The sequence below is a fragment of the Dipodomys merriami genome, unplaced genomic scaffold (genome assembly GCF_024711535.1).
Source record: "Dipodomys merriami isolate MVZ:Mamm:240054 unplaced genomic scaffold, mDipMer1.0.p SCAF_10, whole genome shotgun sequence".
Classification (NCBI taxonomy): Eukaryota; Metazoa; Chordata; class Mammalia; order Rodentia; family Heteromyidae; genus Dipodomys; species Dipodomys merriami.
Window position 1 is genome coordinate 51013558 of NW_027202271.1, and position 21833 is coordinate 51035390.

At 39.9% G+C, this 21833-nt stretch overlaps 1 protein-coding gene across 1 annotated transcript in view; it reads left to right on the top strand.

Annotated features, from left to right (window-relative positions):
• Utp20 (UTP20 small subunit processome component) overlaps positions 1 to 21833 on the top strand; it is a 100201-nt gene that overhangs the window by 53881 nt on the left and 24487 nt on the right. The window contains exons 28-44 of the mRNA XM_069991163.1: positions 85 to 228; positions 1204 to 1283; positions 3648 to 3874; positions 5261 to 5405; positions 6516 to 6603; positions 7703 to 7846; positions 8033 to 8083; positions 8184 to 8336; positions 9893 to 10048; positions 10547 to 10687; positions 11104 to 11241; positions 11867 to 12006; positions 12242 to 12324; positions 14355 to 14644; positions 17218 to 17357; positions 17826 to 17982; positions 21146 to 21244. Of these exons, the coding sequence (XP_069847264.1) occupies positions 85 to 228; positions 1204 to 1283; positions 3648 to 3874; positions 5261 to 5405; positions 6516 to 6603; positions 7703 to 7846; positions 8033 to 8083; positions 8184 to 8336; positions 9893 to 10048; positions 10547 to 10687; positions 11104 to 11241; positions 11867 to 12006; positions 12242 to 12324; positions 14355 to 14644; positions 17218 to 17357; positions 17826 to 17982; positions 21146 to 21244 (2376 nt within the window). The remainder of the gene's footprint in view (positions 1 to 84; positions 229 to 1203; positions 1284 to 3647; positions 3875 to 5260; positions 5406 to 6515; positions 6604 to 7702; positions 7847 to 8032; positions 8084 to 8183; positions 8337 to 9892; positions 10049 to 10546; positions 10688 to 11103; positions 11242 to 11866; positions 12007 to 12241; positions 12325 to 14354; positions 14645 to 17217; positions 17358 to 17825; positions 17983 to 21145; positions 21245 to 21833) is intronic.

Below are 21833 nucleotides of genomic sequence, written 5' to 3' on the forward strand. Positions count from 1 at the left end.
CAGCGCCCAGGCCCAGAGTTCAGGCCCCATGACCGGACCCAGAAAAAAAAAAAAAAAATAGAAGATCTTTGTTTTGTTTTGCAGATACAGCTGAGGTTTATTAACCCATTAAAAAATTTAAGACGTCTTGGAATCAAAATGGTAACTGATATCTTTTTGGACTGGGAATCCCATCCATTCAAAACAGAAGAAATTGATGCTGTGTTTCACGGTGCAGTTTGGCCCCAGGTAAACCTTGATTTCTATGTTCTGCCTGGACACCCTTCAGTTCTTTTCCTTTTTTCTTTTTTCTTCGCTTTTTTTGGCTAGTCCTGGGATTTGAACTCAGGGCCTGGACACTGTCCCTGAGCTTGTTTAGCTCAAGGCTGACACTCTTACCACTTGAGCCACAGTGCCACTTCTGCCTTTTTCTGTTTATGTGCTACTGAGGAATTGAGCCCAGGACTATGGTGAGAGCCCAGGGCTTTATGCATGGTAGGCAAGCACTGTACCACTATGCCACATTCCAAACTACCTTTCACTTTTTATTACTCATTCACCAGTCTGTTTTACTAAGATAGGGGTGCCCAATTTTTTCTCTTACATTAGCTTTTCTTTATGTCTTCAAGTTTCTAGAATACATTTTATTTACTCCAGTACTACAAGTAAAGATCAGTACTACAAGTAAAGATCAAGAGTTGCTTTCTTAATTATCTTGTCATATATACTCCAGGACTATTTGAATGTGCTTGTGAAAGTAAATATGATATAAATATGATATAACTTTCACAGCACCTAATAGTAACAGCATGTAGGGAAAGATATGGGATACTTTGTTTTGCATTTCCTTGTTGGATTTCTGTGATTGCAAGCAGTTGTTGAAAACTGGTTTAGTTATAGCTAAGAAGGTTACAGGAGAGGCTTGATTTTAGGAAAGGTTGCTAGCTGTATGAATTTTCAGTCTTTTCTGAACATTTAAAAGTTAAAATACTCGCTTCCTTTAAAGAATCTAGAACTTCCCTTTCCTATCTTGGCCATTTTCTGTGGTGATACTATTTTGCATCCTTCTGTCTTTTCCTCAGCCTGTCCTTTATGGGCAAGTCCTTTATTAGTTCCTTTGTCCTCTGTTGTGGTGCTTATTCCACTTGTTGATTGTATTTGTTTTTTTTCCCCTGTAATTCTGTATATATTTTTACTTTATATTGTTTTCATTTTATTTACTAGATCTGCAGGCTTGGATCTGAGAGTCAGTATTCACCTACTCCTCTGCTGAAATTAATTAGTGTCTGGAGCAGAAATTCAAGGTATAACCTTTATTAATACTGCTAGATGATACAATATTTTTAGATTAATCTAACCAAAACTAGGCTAAAACACTAACTTAATTTATGGTCTTTCTATATAATGAATTACTTCTGGTTTAATTATAGAGGATGAGGCAGTTAAGGAAAAGGCACTGATTGATAGCAAAGTGTATGATGTCTAGGATACATGAGAATCTTTTTCATTTTCTTTTTCTCCAGTCCTAGGGCTTGAATTAAGGGCCTGGACACTGTTCCTGAGCTTCTTTTTTCTCAAGGCTAGCACTCTACCATTTGAGAGCCACAGCACCAGTTATGGCTTTTTCTGCTTATGTGGTACTGAGGAATGGAACCCAGGGCTTCATGCATGCCAAGCAAGCACTCTACGATGAAGTCACATTCCCAGCCCTGAAACTTTTTCTGAAAAGACATAAATTGTACAGATTTATGGAGTACTCTATGATATTCAATACATACATACATACATTCAATAATGTTCAAATCAGGTTTGATTAGCTGAATTCAAGAAAACAAAAACTCACCAAATAGAGTGATAATTTATTATCCATATTCAAGCCTTTCCTTAAGGTAAAAGAAGATGCTATAAATAGTGAAGCCTAAACAAATAAGCTAGGACTGTCCCTGGATAGTCTTAGCTGTACTGGTTCTAATCACCATGTAGCTCAGACTGTGTCCTGAGCACTTTCTACCACTGTTCAGCTCTGTCATCACATACTGACATAGCTGGACCCTCACTCTTCATAATGTTTTAAGTCCTTGAGGAAAGATACCATTATCAGTATGTCTTCCCCTACAGAGGGTTATTCCTCTTAATCCCCGTGTAGTTACTATTCATTGCATGTTGAGTTAGTGACTGAAATTCCCAGTGTTTGCCATTTGTTAGATAAACATAATAAGACTTACTTCATTAATAGTAGACATGGCAATATGTGAGGTATTTTACTCAGAACTTGCCTATACTGGGAGGTGGGGGGCGTGCAGGGATGGGTGGGAGGCAGGGGGAGTATGGGAAGGGATGGGAAGGGGAAACAAAGGAGGAGTCTACAATGCTTGATAAGAAATGTACTCATTATCTTGCCCATGTAATTGTAACCCCTCTGTACAGTATTTTCACAATTTAAAAAAAAAAAAAAAAAACTTGCCTATACTAAGCACAGTCGTTTTGTCCTTTTTTGTGTGTTTTTTTGGTCAGTTGTGGGGCTTGAACTCAGGTCTTAGGTGCTGTCCTTGAGCTCTTCTGCTTAAGGCTAGCTAGCACTTGGAGCCACAGCTCCACTTACAGTTTTTGAATGATACTGCAGATGAGTCTCATAGGATCTATTCTGCCCCAGGCTGGCTTTGAACTGTGATCCTCAGATCTCAGCCTCCTGAGTAGCTAAGATTACAGGAATGAGCCGCTAGTGTTTAACCTAAACCCAATATTTATTGGACAGAAAGACATATTAATATAACCTCTTAGGGGTTTTTCTTTTTTTGTTTTCTTTGGGTCCGGTCGTGGGGCCTGAACTCTGGGCCTGGGCGCTGTCCCTCAGCTCTTCAGCTCAAGGCTAGCACTCTACCACTTGAGCCACAGTGCCACTTCCGGCTTTTTTCTTTTTGTTTATGTGGTGCTGAGGAATTGAACCCAGGGCCTCATGAATGCAAGACAAGTACTCTACCACTGAGCCACCTTCCCAACCCCTTAGAGGTTTTACTTTCAGTGTGCTAGTGTGAACTATGTTAAAGAATTGACTATATTAATGAAATGATGAAGTCAAAATATCTGAAGATTTTGTTTGTTGGTTGGTCATGGTGCTTGAACTCGGGGGCCTGGTCACTGTCCCTGAACTTTTTCACTCAAGGCTACTGCTCTGCGGCCACTTTGAGTCACAGCTCCACTTCTGGTTTTCTGGTGATTAACTGGAGTTAAGAGTCTCACAGGCTTTCCTGCCTGGGCTGGCTTTGGATTGGGATTTTCAGATCTCAGCCTTCTGAGTTGCTATGAATATAGATGAAGCCACCAGTACCCGGCTAAATGTCTTTTGATTTTGATTTTTTACCTCATACTTACTAGGCAAGCAGTATACAACTTGAGCCATGCCTTCTCAATCCTTCTACTTTTATTTTTATTTTTGTGATAGTCTTGCTAACTTTGCTTAGACATGTCTTGTACCTAAAATCTTCCTGCTCCTATCCAACCCCCAGTAGCTGGGATTACAGGCATACACCACCATACCTGGCTTAATTAATACTATCAATGTTTATTCTCACATATATGTTTGTTCAACTCAGTATGAAAAGTCTTATGAAACACGTTTTTACACATAAACATACTGAGGAAAAAAGTAATTATTAATTTTTTTTCAGATATTTCCCTTTCCTGGCTAAACAGAAACCTGGGCACCCAGAATGTGATATCCTGACCAATGTATTTGCGATTCTCTCAGCAAAGAACCTCTCTGATGCCACAGCCAGAATTGTGATGGACATAGTTGATGACCTTCTTAACCTTCCAGATTTTGAGCCCACGGAAACAGTATCAAGCTTGCTGGTCACTGGATGCGTATACACCCACATCGCAGAAGATACAGATGGTGTGTATCCTGTACAGAGTAAATGGTACTTAGACCTCAGGGGTAGCAGTTCTTTCCCAGCACAGAAAAAGTGGAATTTGACTTGCTTGAGAAAGCTCTTAATAACCTGCATCCAGTTTCTTCTGCCTGACAGTTAATACTCACTAATAAAAACCTAAGTTTTCTTTTTTTCTTCTTCTAAGTTTTCTTTAATATAGAGGAAAGCAGATTATTACTATACAGAGGGGTTACAATTACATGAGCAAGCGAATGAGTACATTTCTTATCAAGTATTGTTGCCTCCTCCTTTGTTTTTCCCCTACCATCCCTGCCCTCCCATCTCCACGACTACTCCTGCCTCCCCCCCAAAAATTGTAAAGTTCGTTTTTCAACATAGCATCTTGTACATATTGTTGCAATGGGTCCACCTGTATCTCTATTTAAACAATTTGTTTTTTTCCCTTCCCCTCCACAAATTATACCAACATCAAATACAGTGAAAACGGGTTATACCGTGGGGGAGGGAAATACAAAGCAACAAAAAAATCGCCTTATAAATACATTAGAAACAATAGCAAGAAAGAAAAAACCACTTGTGTCCTTATCTTGGGGTTCATTTTACCTAACATCATCTTATCTGACCTTTTCTGCTTGTCTCAGACATATACTGGTTATTGCAAATAAGGGAAACCATGGGACCTATGTTTCTTTAGCCTGGCTTACTTCTCTTAATATAATTTTTTCCAAGTCTTTCCATTTCCTAACAAATGGGGCAGTGTCATTCTTTCTGGTGGAGGCATAGAATTCTACAGTGTATATATACCACATTTTCTTGATCCATTCATCTACTGAGGGACATCTGGGTTGGTTCCATATCTTAGCTATGGTAAATAATGCTGCAATAAACATAGTTGTGCTGGTAGCTTTAGTATGGTCTTGTTTGTGATCATTTGGGTAAATGCCCAAAAGTGGGATTGCTGGGTCATAGGGGACCATGTAATCTTTTGAGTAAGAAAGTTACTTATGTTTATGGTTGAAATTTAAATGCTTGTTAGTAGTTGAGTACTTTCTTCAATGAGATACTGTATAATCATTAAGAGACTTTATTAAGCTGGGTGCCAGTGGCTCACGCCTGTAATCCTAGCTACTCAAGACGCTGAGATAGGAGGATCATAGTTCAAACCCAGCCCAGGCAGGAAAGTCCATAAGACTCTTATCTCCAATTAACCAACAGAAAACCAGAAGTGACGCTGTGGCTTAAGTGGTAGAAGTTCTCCTTGAGCTGAAGAACTCAGGGACAGCGCCCAGGCCTAGAGTTCAAGCCCCATAACCAACAAAAAAAAAAAAAAAAAAAAAAGAGAGAGAGAGAGAGAGCTTATTAAAATCAAAATAATTACTGTGTTCCAGAGCATATCACTGTAGGAGGAAGATTAATTCTACCTCACGTACCTGCAATTCTTCAGTATCTCAGCAAAAGCACAATAAGTGCAGAAAAGGTGAAGAAGAAAAAGAACAGGGCACAAGTCAGTAAGGAACTTGGCATTCTTTCAAAGTAAGTGACATATTGGTAATTGAAGGTAATAGTACCATACATGCTTTTAACTTTTAAGGAACTTTATCTTGCTTTTCATTTTGTTTTTCGCTTTTAGACAAATTAAAATAAATTTTAATAGTGCTAATTCAGTCTTTGTAAAAGTGGGGGAGAGAGGGAAATATTCCAAAGTCTGGGAATGTAGCTCAGTGGAAGAGCATGTGCTTAGCTTGTACAAAGCTCTAGGTTCAATCACCATCATCAAAAAAAGTAAGATCTCAGTGTTTTAAATGTTTTCTCCTTTTAAGTTGATAGTAATTGTTTCTCTGCTGCTATAATTGCCAGAAACCTTTTATGACATCTGCATTTATTTATTTATCTTAAAAGACAACAGACTTCAAAGACCTAATTAGACTTGGTAGGTTTGTTTATTTAGCCTTTGCATATTTTAATTGAGGCTTTGAGTTTTGTGAGATCATATCCTTTTGTTTTTGTCCTTTAGTTTAATTGATAAAAATAATTAACTTGAAAGGACAGATTGTTTTTTTGTGTTTTTTTGTTTTTGTTTTTTTCTTTTTGAGAGTTGAGATCTTGGAAGGCTTTTAAAGGAGTCTGCTTAGTCATAGAACTAGCAATGTATAATTGATTTTTGTAAGGGCAAGGCTAGAAAACCCTAGTGAAAAAGTGATTCTATCTCAAGTTTTAATTTGATGTGTACTGGATTTAATTGTTAAAGTTTACTACATCCAAAGAAAGCCACATTAGAATCTTCTGGAAAATTCTTTGAAGTATTGTATTTCTAAGTTATGTACAATTGTAAATCATGATATACACTTTCACTAAATTCATCTCACAATGCAGTGGTGGCAAGGTGACTATGTTATATCTTTGCAACATAAGAAGTCACAAATTGCCAGAGTATAGCACTGTTAAAACTGTCTATAGTGTTAGTAGCTATGAGTTTGAGGCTGGAGAAAATTAAGTAAGGCCCTCTATAAGGTGGTGAAAGCCACCATTGTATTGCAGTCTTAAAATTGTGTCATTTTACAGTCACCAATGTTTTTCTACAGTTTAACTTCTTAGGAAAACATTCCTAATTTTTGCATCTTCCTGTTTTTTTTCCTTCTTTAGGATCAGCAAGTTTATGAAAGACAAAGAACAGAGTTCTCTGCTTATTACACTCCTCCTCCCATTCCTCCATCGTGGCAATATTACTCAGGTACAGACTCAAAAACCATTTACTTTTACGTTATTGTAGAAGTACTTTTATCACTAGGTTCATTCGTCAGGAAAAGTTTTATTAGTGAATTTTCTCATACCTTTGTCACAAAAGAATTTAAGACTACACAGATATAAAAAAAAGTTGAACTAGATGGAAAAAATTGGGACAGAAATAGAATGAGACTAGGTAAGAAAGTAGAGACATCATCTTCTACAAGAACAATTCACATGTTAGTTTCTTCATTATCCTTTGTTTAGCTTCACATTTCAGGATTTTTTTTCCTCTGATAGTAAATGAACCCCAAGAAATACATTGTATCCTTAAAATTTGTATCACAGTTGCAAAACTGAGTGAAAATCTGGTTGTACATACTCAGACATAGCTAAGAGTCCTTGATAGGATTTTTAGTCCCAGTTAAGAGTCTTACAGCTGGGTGCTGGTGGCTCACGCCTGTGTAATCCTAGCTACTCCGGAGGCTAAGATCTGAGGATCAAAACCAGCCTGGGCAGGAAAGTCTGTGAAACTCTTTATCTCCAACAACCCACCAGAAAGTGGAGCTGTAACTCAAGTGCTAGAGCGCTAGCCTTGAGCTGAAGAGCTCAGAGACAGAGCCCAGGCCCCAGAGTTGAAGCCCCACAACCACCCCCCCCCAAAAAAAAAAGAGTCCTGCAGTAGCTCAGACTTGTATATAAGTCATCAGAAGACTGCTGAGCATCTTCTATACAGAGTGACTCAGATTTTAGGACCACAAATCTGTGGGTCATGAGAGGGATTTATTTATTTTCATTAGCTCTTGCAGGAGGCTTAGGTTGAGGGTCATGGTTCAAAGCCAGCCGGACAAAAAAGTCCCTGAGAATCTTAAGATTTTTTTTTTCTTTGCCAGTCCTAGGATTTGACTCACGCTATTAGCATTGAAGAAAGAAACTATTAAAAACATTATCGTGCTTTTCATCTTTAGTTAAAATCTAGAAGCTTTTGGGAGATAGGGGGTTTTGGTCATTCTTAGCCTTAACTAATTACTTCCAGTGGTTAATAATATAATAATTGAGCAGTTTTGTAAAGTACTGAAGTGTAATTTCTCATCACTGTCTTTCAGGATACAGAGGTTGATATTCTGGTGACGGTGCAAAACCTGTTACAACACTGTCAAGACCCTACAAGCTTCCTCAAGCCTCTGGCCAAACTCTTTTCAGTTATTAAGAACAAATTGTCAAGACAGTTGCTCTGTACAGTTTTCCAGGTAGGGAATGTGTATTATCACCTCAAATTACTCTTTCAGAGGTAATTATGACACCTAAAGCATTACAGTAGCCTTATTTGTACTAGTACGTATGATTTTACATGAATTTGAGTGAATATAGGGAACTGATGGGAAGAGTTTGGAAAAGAAGGTGTAACTCACTAATACATTGTTTTTCACTTTTAGAGTCTTTCTGATTTTGAAATTGGACTAAAATATATTACAGATATTGTCAAGGTAAGAAAGAAACTTTATTTCTCCTTGGCTTAAAAAATATCAATGTGTTGTACTTAGGATCTATGCTTCATTTATGTGATTTCAATATCTTGTCCTATAGCTTAATGCCTTTGACCAAAGACATCTTGATGATATCAACTTTGATGTTCGCTTCTCAGCATTCCAAACAATTACCTCTTACATAAAGGAAATGCAAGCCGTGGATTTTAACTACCTAATTCCAGTTATGCATAATTGTTTCTATAATATGGAGGTAAGTTTCAATGGCAAGAATTTATTGTTTTTAAGAATTTATTTTTTTAGTACTTTGATAATACAACTACCTACCTAATTTAATTATTGAGGGGGGAACAAATGTTTTTAAGATAAAATTTCTTTTAGATTAAAATTTTTTAGTCTAGAAGAGCTAGCTTATTTCTGTACTCATTATGTGAAAGACATCCATTTCAATAAACAAGTGTAGCACATTCCCATAATTCTACTTTCTATGTGGTGAAAGCAGGAGAGTCTGAGTTTGAGGCCACACAGAAAAGAAAGTGATTAATATTTACTAAGTTTGAGGGAGACGGGATGGTGGCTTACACTTAGAATTGATGAAATTTGCTCAATTCAATTAAATCCAAAAATAAGTAAATTAAGCCCATAATTGTTGTTCACCAAATAGTGTCATCAGTCATCTTTGTGGCATTCTATTTGGTATTAAGAATTATACAAAGCTGGAAGGCAGTGGCTACCTGTAATCCTAGCTACTCAGAAGGCTGAGATCTAAGAATCATGGTTCAAAGCCAGCCAGGGCAGAAAAGTCCTTGAGACTCTTATCTTCAATAAACCACTAGAAAACCGGAAGTGGTGCTGTGGTTCAAGCGGTAGAGTGCTTACCTTGAGTTGAAGAGCGCAGGACCCAAGCCCCAGAGTTCAAGCCCCACGACCGGCAAAAAAAAAAAAAAAAAAAAAGATACAGTAGCTGGGTGCCTGTGGCTCATGCCTGTAATCATATAGCTATTTAGGAGGCTGAGATCTGAGGATCAAAAGCTGGTTCAAAAGCCAGTCTGGGCAGGAATTCTTAGCTCCAATTAACCACCAGAAAAATCTAAAGTGGCACTGTGGCTCAAAGTGGTAGAGCACTAGCCTTGAGCAAAAGAGCTCAGGGACAAAGACCAGGCCATGAGTTCAAACCCCAATGATGGACCCCCCCGCCCAAAAAAAAATCCTCATTTATGACTCATTTTCATATGTTATGTTAAATTTCAACACAAGAATTCTAAGTCACTGCCTAGTTGATATGTTGGGAATATGTTCTCTGTGCTCACGGTCTGTCCCTTAAACTGAAACACTCCACCAGCTTTGTCATTTCCACTATGACCTGTGACTTTAGTGAACCTCTCATTCTGCTTACTTTGTGGAGTAAAGCCAAATTAAAACAATGCTTCAAAATACTTTGTGAAATTAAGCAATAGTTCTCCATAAGCATGATACTTGTTTTGGGGTTTTTTTATTTTTATTTTTTGTCGGTCGTGGGGCTTGAACTCTGGGCCTGAGCGCTGTCCCTCAGCTCTTCAGCTCAAAGGGAGCACTCTACCATTTGAGCTACAGTGCCACTTCCTCCATAAGCATGATATTTGAAAATAATTTCTTTCCTCCCGCCCTTGCGTCTGATTCTTCATAAGATAGGCAGTATTCGGGGATTCATGGGCCCTTTCTAATAGGGATTTTTCACAGAGCACTGATAAAATTTTACTTTCTTGGGAAATATTCCATATTTTATATTGTTATTACACAGTATATCTTGATTCTGTTTCTTATTTTCAGTTAGGAGATATGTCTTTAAGTGATAATGCCAGCATGTGCTTGATGAGTATCATCAAAAAACTAGCTGCCTTGAATGTCACAGAGAAAGAATACAGAGAAATCATTCACCGATCCCTCCTGGAGAAACTGAGGAAAGGGTTGAAGAGTCAGACGGAGGTATTATAACTTTAATCTTTTGTGGTTTCATTTGCTTTTTTCCATTCTGCTAGGTTTAATATATTGAACTGAAATATTTGATTGTAGCCTCGTGTCTATAATCCTAGCTATTCAGGAGGCTGAGATCTGAGGATCTTGAAGCCAGCCCAAGCAGGAAAGTTTGTGAGACTCTTACCTCCAATTAACCATCAAAAATCCAAAAGTGGAGCTGTGGTTCAACTGGTAGCCTTGAGCAGGGAAGCTCAGGGATAGCCTCTGTGCCTTGAGTTCAAGTCCCAGTAAAATAATTAAATAAGTAAGTTAAATAATTAAAATACTGTATTGTGTAAATGGTCACCAAAGTGATAGAAAAGAGAATATCCACTTTTGACTTTATGTAGCTGTTTGTTTTTTATAATGAAAATGTTAATTTGTAATGGCTTTTATTGTTTCATATATTATTTAGGAAACCAATCCTTTTTAAAACACATTTTTTTTTTCTCAACTTGACATTTGCAGAGTATTCAACAGGATTATACCATGATACTTTCCTGTTTAATTCAAACTTTTCCAAATCAACTGGAGTTTAAAGACTTGGTACAACTTACTCACTGTCATGATCCAGAAATGGACTTCTTTGAGAACATGAAGCATATTCAGGTAGAAGACTATTCTACTTTTTCTCATGTTCAAAACAAGTATTTCAAACAATTATGTCTCATTTATAAATATGCAATTTCTCTTAAAAGGTTTACTCTTGTTCCTTAATCCCCCTGATCATCAGCCAAATTTACGTGTTCAATCATTTCCTACAGTGTAATTCTTTTGGTTATATCACATACCACCAATAAGAATATTGTCACTTTTCTCTATTTCTCTAAGAAGCTTAAGTGGTTTGGAATTTATTAAACAAATGCTACGAATTGTGTTTCTGGAAATGATGAAGGCAGGCTTGTTTACCCTGTAACACCTGGCCTGTGTGCCACTCCTTTAAACTTTCCATGGACAAAGAACATGTGGGGAGTGACTGTTATGAGACCATTCAACTCAGATGCATCTTAATATCTGACTTATAGATCCACAGAAGAGCAAGGGCCTTGAAGAAACTGGCCAAACAGCTCCTAGAAGGCCAAGTTGTGCTTTCTTCTAAGTCTCTTCAGAATTATATCATGCCTTTTGCCATGACTCCAATTTTTAATGAGAAGATGCTCAAGGTAAGGTATTAGATCTAGAAAATAGTAAGCCTCTACTCAAAATATACATTGAGTTGGTGATATCCATATTGATATCATCATCATAATTAAAAGAATAGGAGAGGGCTGGGAAGGTGGCTTAGTGGTAGAGTACTTGCCTAGCTAATGCATGAAGCCCTGGGTTCAATTCCTCAGTACCACATAAACAGATAAAGCCAAAAGTCGTGCTATGGCTCAAGTGGTAGAGTGCTAACCGTGAGCAAAAGAAGCTCAGGGACAGTGCCTAGTCCCTGAGTTCAAGCCTCAGGACTGGCAAAAGAAAAAAGAATAGGAGAGTTCTAGAGCCATTTGAAGTCCCCTGGCATATAGTAAATGCTCTGTCTCCAATAGTGGCTGTTTCTTGTGGTCTTATTATTTTAACACAGAGGGATCAGCCACAAAATATTCTCCCGCCTACAAATTCTCATGTTACTAAAATGATAATACTTTTATTTTTATATTCTAGGACTTAATTCTGATCAACTCCATTTATCAGCAGAGCTATTATTCTCCTTAATGGTTCATAAGAAATGAAATAAAACTATAGCTTTCATGTGGTGTTAGGTATTTCTTACACATCACTTCTCTTGGTCTGTTTATTTTACAGCATGAAAATATAACAATTGCTGCCACAGAGGTTATTGGAGCTATTTGCAGACATCTCTCTTGGCCAGCATATGTATATTACTTGAAACATTTCATTCATGTCCTACAGACAGGGCAAATCAATCAAAAGTTGGGTGTCAGGTATGGTCAGACTTACTTTTGTTTTTAAAATGTATCCATAAAATGATTTCCTCAATTGATCTGTCTGATATCTTAGCATATTTTTACATTGTATTAATACATTTATGGAAATGCTTGTTCAAAATGCTGCTAAAAATAATTTTAATATTTGTGTCTAGTTTACTCTTCTTTTAATAGTTAAATGATACTAATATTCAAATAAAAATTTCTCCGTATTTTTTTTTGTTTTTAACAGTTTGCTAGTAATAGTATTAGAAGCATTCCATTTTGACCACAAAACTCTTGAAGAACAAATGGGAAAAATTCAGAATGAAGAAGGTGAGTTTTTTTGTTTGTTTTTTCCAGCGGTTGTGTGGCTTGAACTCTGGGCCTGGACAATGTCCCTGAGCTCTTCAGCTCAAGGCAAGCACTCTACCACTTGAGCCACAGTGCCACTTTCAGTTTTCTGGTGGTTAGCTGGAGATAAGAGTCTCATGAACTTTCTTACCCACTCTGACTTTGATCCTCACATCGAAGTCTCCAGGGTAGCTAGGATTACAGGTGTGAGCCACCGGCACCCAGCAGGTGAGTTTTTAAGGTTTTTTTGTCCGGTCATGGTGCCTGAACTCTGGGCCTGGGCACTGTCCCTCAGCTCTTCAGCTCAAGGCTAGCGCTCTACCACCTGAGCCACAACACCACTTTCGGCTTTTTTTCTTTTTGCTTATGTGGTGCTGAAGAATCGAACCCAGGTCCTCGTGCATGCAAGGCAAGCACTCTACCACTGAGCCACCTTCCCAGCCCCAGTTTTTAAGATATTTTTAAGTAAGATTTTCATCTTACTCATTTTCACCTTTTACTCTAATTTATAATCAGGAATTTAAAAATAAACAAAATTCTGTTCTTTGTGCTGATGATGCATTAGTGAGTCTGGCAGAACATAAAATAAATGGCTTAGTCTTTAAAACCCAATTGGTCATAGAGAAGACGGATCTAAATTGTAGAACTATAGCTTATTTTCTTAAAAGTCCATTGCCTTTAGGTGTGGAAAGAAGAACATCATTAACCAATGAATGCAAAATGCATAAGGAAACTAGAGCAACAATTAGCGAAACAAAATACACACAATGGAATCAACAAAAACTAATGGCAGGCATTTGAAGAGGTTATAAACTAGGAAATGCCTGACAACATTTATCAATGAGGACTGGAGATGTGACTCAAGTGGTAGAGCACCTGCCTAACAAAGCACAGGATCCTAAGTTCAAACTCCAGTATTGCAAAAACAGAAAAAATGGTAATGAAAATACAATACATAATAAACATTAGGAAATAAAAATGTTCACAATTTAAAAGTTTTAAAAGGCAAATATATTTTATTTGTATTTGTAAATATGAAAACTTGGGTGTGATGTATAAATTTCTTAGTGGAATGGAATTTAAATACTGACTTTAAAAGAAAATAGAAGCAGGCACCAGTGGCTCAGGCCTATAATCCTAGCTACTCAGGAGGCTGAGATCTGAGGATCACATTTGGAAGCCAGCCTGAGCAGGAAAATCTGTAAGTCTCTTATCTCCAACTAACCACAGGGAAAAAAAGCTGAAAGTGGTGCTGTGGCTCAAGTGGTAGAGCACTAGCCTTGAGCAAAAGAAAATCAAGAATAGCACCCAGGCCCAGAGTTCAAGCCCCAGGAATGGCAAAAAAAAAAAAAAGAAGAAGAAGAAGAGGGGCTGGGAAGGTGGCTCAGTGGTAGAGCGCTTGCCTTGCATGCGTGAGGCCCTGGGTTTGATTCTTCAGCACCACATAAGAAAAAAGAAAAAAGCCGGAAGTGGTGCTGTGACTCAAGTGGTAGAGCGCTAGCCTTGAGCTGAAGAGCTGAGGGACAGCGCCCATGTCCAGAGTTCAGGCTCCATGACCGGACCCCAAAAAAAAAAAAAAGAAAAGAGAAAATTTGAATGGATCTCTAATTAAAGAAATCAGGTCTAGGGGCTGGGAAGTTGGCTCAGTGGTAGAGCACTTGCCTTGCATGCCTGAGGCCCTGGATTCGATTCCTCAGCACCACATAAGCAAAAAGAAAAAAGCCGGAAATGGCGCTGTGGCTCAAATGGTAGGGCACTAGCCTTGAGCTGAAGAGCTGAGGGACAGCACTCAGGCCCAGAGTTCAGGCCCCACAACCGGACCAAAAAAAAAAAAAAGAAGAAATCAGGTCTATAGTTAAGTATATTCTGATGAAATACAGAAACAGAGTGTGTTATAGGCACGTTTTACCAAACACTCAAGGGGTATGCTGGGATTATAGTTGTGTACCACCATGTCCATGTGTGTCATTTTCTTACTAAATCTAAGGTAACTTTTATTGTTTGGTAAACAGACACAGTTGAAATGGTGGATGTACAGGAGCATGAAACCATGGAATTGGAAGACCTGGATGAGGAAGAGAAGGAAGAAGCATGTCAGCAGGAGTCAGATAAAACAGAGACACAAGGAGCCCCTGATTCAGCTGATTCTGATAGGACAGCTCGTAAGGAATCTGCATGTGTCTCAAAGCCTGTCTCTTTCCTTCCTCGGAATAAGGAAGAACTGGAGAGAACAATTCAAACTATCCAAGGAACCGTCACTGGGGACATCCTCCCAAGGCTGCACAAATGCCTTGCATCCACGGTAAGACCTCTGTCTGGGGCCCAGCAGGTCTGTGTGAGTTTATGTGCTGGTGGGGACTGTACGGATTCCTGAGGATTACTGAGTGACTGCAGCTTCTGGATTTGCTTTTATCCCAACACCTCATCACCCACTCCCTACTCTTCAACTTCAGGCTCATTTCCTGCTGTAGCTAGGCAGTAATGCTCTCCATTGCCCTTGGGTCTGATGATGGATCTGTATGCTTTTTCCTTCCCTCTTCAGAGCAGATGATAAGATGACTCCGTTTCCAAAAAGAATTAATTTTTCCCTTGGATAATATGGATGATGTGTAGTAGTGCATTCTCCTGAAGCCAGAGACTTCCTCCTTGGTGTGAAACACAGGCTAGCAAACCGTGAGCCATAGTGGCAGCTAGGCAGCAGCCTGTTTTGATAAAGCTTTATTGGAGTACACTTAGACCAATTCTGATGCATTATAGCAGTGGAGTTGAATAGCTTTATCAGAGACTGCAATGCCCAAAGTCTTATTATCTGTCACTTTACCAAAAAAATAGAGATTACCAACTATTAGTATAAAATACTGACTCAGCTTTTTTTCCATTTCACTTATTTATTTATTTTTTATTGTGAAAATACCATACAGAGGGGTTACAATTACATAGGCAAGATAATGAGTACATTTCTTATCAAGCATTGTTGCTTCCTCCTTTGTTTCCCCTTCCTATCTCCCTCCCCCCACTTCACCCCCCCTTTTTTTTGTCAGTTGGAGGCCTTGAACTCTGGGCTTGGGCACTGTCCCTGAGCTCTTCAGCTTAAGGTGAGTGCTCTGCAGCCTGAGCCACAGCACCACTTCTGGGTTTCTGGTGGTTTATTGGATATAAGAGTCTCATGGACTTTCCTGCCTGGGCTGGCTTTGAACCATGATCCTCAGATCTCAGCCTCCTGTGTAGCTAGGATTATAGGCATGAGCCACTGGCACCTGGCTTCAGTCAGTTTTTTTGTTTTTTTGTTTTTTTTTGGGTCCCGTCACGGAGCCTGAACTCTGGGCCTGGGCGTTGTCCCTCAGCTCTTCAGCTCAAGGCTAGCGCTCTACCACTTGAGCCACAACGCCACTTCCGGCTTTTTTCTTTTTGCTTATGTGGTGCTGAGCAGTTGAACGCAGGGCCTCAGGCATGCAAGGCAAGTGCTCTACCACTGAGCTACCCTCCCAGCCCCTCAGTCAGTTTTTTATATTGATAAATAAGGCTTTATTTGAGATGCCCTATTTTTATGTATCAACAATGCTACTCAAAGCCAGGTACTGGTGGCTCGCGCCTGTAATCCTAGCTACTCAGGAAGCTGAGACCTGAGGATCGTGGTTCAAAGCCAGCCAGGGCTGAAAAGTCCCCATGAGAGTCTTATTGCCAATTAACCACTCAAAATCCAGAAGTGGTGCTGTGGCTAAAGTGGTAGAGCACTAGCCTTGAGCACAAAGAGGCACAAGGACAGCTCCCAGGCCCCAAGTTCAAGCCCCACAATTGACAAGAAAAAACAAAGAAACAATTCCTTGAAAATTCTAACCAAAGATGTGTCTTATGTGATATTTTGTTGTTATCATTGTTGGGGGAGGGGGGTAGTTCCAGAGGTTGAAGTTTGTTTGGGCATTGCACTTGTTTAGGCTAGCACTCTACTACTTGACCCATGCCTTTTCTGATTATTTTGGAGATGGAGTCTAGTGAGCATTTCTGCCTGGACTGCTCTTGAACCATAGCCATCCAGATCTCAGCCTCCTGAATAGCTAGGATACAAGCTTGTGCTACCAATACCCAGCTTATATTGGATTTTTTTTTCCCCCAGATAGAGTTTTGCTTTATGCTTGGTCCACCCTGGGCTTCTGTCCTCTTTCTCATGCTTCCTTGTGCGCCTGGAGATGATGATAGGTACATGCCATTGCACCTAGCCATTATGCTTCCCTGTGTAGCTGGGATGGCACTGTGTCCAGCCATTGTTTACATGGAGTCTCCTAAACATGTTTACCGAGACTGGGCTTTAATCAAGGTACCCTGATCATTGCCTCCCAGGACTGAGCCACCATACACAGGTTTATGTGACTTTAATATACTGGACAACACATCAGTGGAAATGTAGCTTTTTTTTTCCTTCCTCAGCCTCCCAAGCACTAGGATTATAGACATGTGTCACATGCCCAACTTAAACAGGATATTTTTATTCTGATTATTTTTGTAATCTTTAGCAAATTATTTTCCAGTTGCACAATTGAGTTTTTTTTTGTTTTGGGGGGGTTTATTTTGGCTGTTATGGGCCTGGGCACTGTCCTTCAGCTCTTCATCTCAAGGCTAGCGCTCTCCCACTTGAGCCACAGTGCCACTTCTGATCTTTTCTGCTTATGTGGTGCTGAGGAATCGAACCATGCAAGGCATGCAAGGCAAGCGCACTCTACCACTGAGCCACATTGCCCGCCCACAATTGAGTTTCTTAAAGACAGTAAACCAGCTATAGGCTTAAACTAGAAAAGAGCTTATCTTTCAGATGTAAGATTGCAGTGTTGGCAGATCCCTGGTCCTTCGGTTTCACATTTCCCTTAATTTTGGTTATAGACAAAAAGGGAAGAAGAACACAAGCTGGTGAAGTCAAAGGTCGTGAATGACGAGGAAGTGGTTCGAGTTCCTTTAGCTTTTGCCATGGTGAAGCTGATGCATTCCCTGCCTCGAGAAGTGATGGAGGCGAATCTGCCAAGGTTCGTCATGTGACATGCACAGTAAAACTCCCAAATTACATCTTTTCTTCCTGGTCTTTGAATCTCTTCCATTGAAAAAAGGACAGCTGCAGTTTGCTAATGGGGAAATCAGGGTTCTAAATACTTATAAGAAAAAGGATGAGCCGGGCGCTGGTGGCTCATGCCTGTAATCCTAGCTACTCAGGAGGCTGAGATCTGAGGATCGCGGTTCAAAGCCAGCCCGGGCAGGAGAGACCGTGAGACTCCTATCTCCAATAAACCACCAGAAAACCGGAAGTGGCGCTGTAGCTCAAGTGGTAGAGCGCTCGCCTTGAGCTGAAGAGCTGAGGGACAGCGCCCAGGCCCAGAGTTCAAGCCCCACGACTGACAAAAAACAAAACAAAACAAAAAAAAAGAAAAAGGATGTTTGTGTTTTTATTTGTTTCTGTTTATATGGTAATTATTTTTCAACTTTGCATTTTTTTTTAGTATTTTGTTGAAAGTGTGTGCCCTCCTCAAGAATAGAGCACAGGAAATCAGAGACATTGCTCGCAGCACTCTCTCCAAAATAATAGAGGATTTGGGTGTGCACTTCCTACAATATATTTTAAAAGAATTGCAGACTACTCTTGTCCGTGGATATCAGGTAAACTGTATCATATACTATATACTTTGGATCAGAGTTTTAAGTATTTGCATCCCAAACATGCTACTTTTTGCCTGTTTTTAGTAAAGATCCACTGTGATAATAGCAGGTAACAACATTCAAAAGTTTCTAATAAGCATTAAATAAACCTTTTATTGAGCACACCTATAGGCCACTTTGGAAGTGGAGATCAGGAGGATTGTGGTTGAAGCCATCATGGGCAAAAAGTTCATGATATTCTATTTCATATAGCTAGACATGAGGGCTTACTCTGTGCTGGTCTTCCAGGTATGCAAGAGGCTCAGATTGGAAGGATAATGATTCCAGGCCAACCTGAGCAAAGCAATTCACAGGACCCATCTCAACAGAAAAGTCTGGGTGTGGTAGTATGTACCTAGTGTGTACCTGACCTCTCAGCTAAGGTGGGAGGCATAAATAGAATCAAGATCCAGACTGGCCTGGGCAAAAAGTGATACCTAATACAGGCACCAGTGGCTTATACTTGTAATCCTAGCTAATCAAGAGACTGAGATCTGAGCTCATGGTTGAAGCTAGCCCAGGGAGACAAATCTAAGAGACTCTTATCTCCATTTAACTAGCAAAAAGCTGAAGCTGGAGGCATGACTCAAGTAGTAGAGTACTTGCCTAGCATATATGAAACCCTAAGTTCAAACCTCAGTATTGACAAAAAAAAATTTTTTTTGAAGTTCCTATGAAGCCAAAATAGTAGTGCGCATATATATAAAGAGGGGGGGTAGGGCCAAGAGGATTGTAAACTTGAGGGCAGCCTGGACTACATATCGAGACCCTATCTCAAAGAGAGATAGATAGATGGATAGATAGATAGATAGCACTTGGCTCATAATCCTGTCTACTTGGGAGTTAAGAGATAAGAAGCATGTTAGTTTGAAGGACCCTTCTCAACCAATAAGCAGAGAATGGAGATATGCTTTTATGATCCCAGCTATGAGCCAGGGGACCATATGTAGGAGCACTGTGGTCTCAGGCAGGCTCCAGGCAAAACCATCTACCTCCGAATAACTAAAGCAAAAAAGCATTGGAACATGGCACAAGTACAAGGCCCTGAGTTCAAAACCCCACTATTATTCCTCCCAAAAAAATCTTGGCTGATGGGGCTGGGAAGGTGGCTCAGTGGTAGAGTGCTTGCCTTGCATGCATGAGGCCCTGGGTTCGATTCCCCAGCACCACATAAGCAAAAAGAAAAAAAGCCGGAAGTGGCGCTGTGGCTCAAGTGGTAGAGTGCTAGCCTTGAGCTGAAGAGCTGAGGGACAGCGCCCAGGCCCAGAGTTCAGGCCCCACGACCAGACACAAAAAAAAAAAAAAAAAAAAAAAAAATCTTGGCTGACATATTTCCATTCATTTTAGTATTTCAGCTAAAAACTGGAGTCATGCTCTTCCTGAAACCATACTCACATGAGGGACAAAGTGGTGTAAGAAAAAGCAAAACTACTAGGGTTTTCCCTCCCCGCCAGAACTGCCATCCCAATGAACAGACAGGAAGGTTCCCTTAAAGGGTGGGATCTTACCATTCCTCATTTCAGGGACACTGCCACTACCACTGCAGCATTGCTTGGGGATGGGATATAAAAGAGCAGCCAGAAGAAAAGAAAAATAGATTTTTTCCCCTCTATTTTAGAGCCTACTCTTCATACTCTAATAACAGGCCTTCTCCCTGTGGCCCTCTTCTGTGTTGACTGGGAAATATGGTATAGAAAACAGTGGTTAACTCCAAGTGAGTTTTAAAAATTAGGCTGGTTACCATGGCTCACACCTAAAATCCTAGCTAACCAGGAGGCTGAGATCTGAGGATTGCAGTTCAAAGCCAGTCCAGGCAGGAAAGTCTATCTCCAGTTAACCACCAAAAAGCTGGAAGTGGAGCTGTGACTCAAGTAGTAGAGAGATAATCTTGAGCAAAAAAAAAAAAGCTCAGGAATACCACCCAGCCCCTGTGTTCAAGTCCCATGAACAGCACAAATTAAAAAATAAAATTAGAATCCACATTTTAAATACATAAAACTGAAACCACAGGTAAGGTAAATGAGAGACTGTACCTTGGAGTTCCAATGAATATGTCACAAATCTGATGTTTGCCTGGGTAGTTCTGCAGCATTAAGAGTATGAGGGGCTGCATAGTAGAGAGATGCTCAGCCATGGCTCTGGTGCCAACTGCTCAACTTGAGAATCCTGACTGTACCCTTCTACCCATGGAACCTTCATCTTCCTCCTGAAAAAGGCTGATAATTCAGCACCTACACCATCGATAAGGAGAGGAGGCTTAAGTGATTTAATACGTGTGAAATACTAAGTCAGTGTTTGTTTCATAGTGAAGCTTCCTGTTAACATTTGCATGCCTCAGATTGAAACAAAAACTTGTTTTCTTTCTAACACTTGGTGGCCAGCTCTGATTACATTCAGCATTGGCAAACCTGTCTTTCCCAAGTTAGCTTTTAAAGATCTTTGTGCCTATGCTCCCTCCCCTCGCCCAGTCATGGGGATTGAACTCTGGGTCTAGGCATTATCCCTGAGCTCTTCAGCTTAAGGCTAGCACTATACCACTTGAGCACCACTTCCAGTTTTCTGGTGGTTAATTGTAGATAAGAGCCTCATGGATGGGCTGGGAAGGTGGCTCATGGTAGAGTGCTTGCCTTGCATGCATGAGGCCCTGGGTTCGATTCCTCAGCACCACATAAGCAAAATGAAAAAAAAAAGCCGGAAGTGGCGCTGTGGCTCAAGTGGTAGAGTGCTAGCCTTGAGCTGAAGAGCTGAGGTTCAAGCCCCACGACCGGACCCAAAAAAAAAAAAAGAGCCTCATGGACTTTCTTGCCCAGGCTGACTTTGAACCATGATTCTCAGATCTCAGCCTCCTGAGTAGCTAGGATTACAGGTATTAGCCAACGGCACCCAGCTCTTTGTGCTTTTCTTTATGAATCACTGGTTTGGTTTAGAACCTGAGCATGCCATTGTATTTCTGAATATATTTGTAAGAAGCGATCATTTGGTTAAAAGATTTTTAAATGGTGACACTTATGTTAGCTATAATAAACACATAATTCCAAGTGGTCTCTTGGCAATGTTTTGATTGTTTCTTCTTTTTCTGAGGGATTCTTAACTTTATATTTTTCTACGGTGCATCTCATTTCAGGTCCATGTACTAACTTTCACTGTTCACATGTTGCTGCAAGGCCTTACGAGCAAGCTTCATGTCGGGGATTTGGACCCTTGTTTAGATATAATGATTGAGGTAAGATTTATAGTAGTAAGTCTAACTTTTTTAAGTGGGCAAAGAACACAAAACACGAGTTTACAAAATAAGAAACAATAATCTAGCATCCAGTGGCACATGCTTGTAACTCTAGCTACAGGAGGCTAGGCCAAAAGCATGGAGATAATTCTGAAGAACAAAGTTCAAAGTCAGCCTATGCAGATAAAACTGAGAGACTCTTCTCTCCAATTAGCCAGCAACAAGCCAAAACTTGCGACATGATTGAAATAGAGAACCAGTCATGAGAAATGAGAAATTGAGGTTCTGTGTGTAAGTTCTAGTATTAGCATAAAAGACAACAACAACAAAAAGCTTATAAAAATGAAAATAAAGGTTGAGTGTGGCTCAGTGGTAAACTGGTTGCTTAGCAAGTGCCAGATCCTGGGTTCCATATCTAACACCAAAAGAAGAAAAGAATCAGAGAAGTGGCCTAGATTTGTATGAAAATACATTGAACTAGAGTTTCATTAAAATAACTCCTGAGCCAAGTATGGTACAGTGATAATCCCAGCACTAGGGAGGTGAGGTAGGATGGATGACCTTATCTTAAGACAAAAGAAGTAGCAGC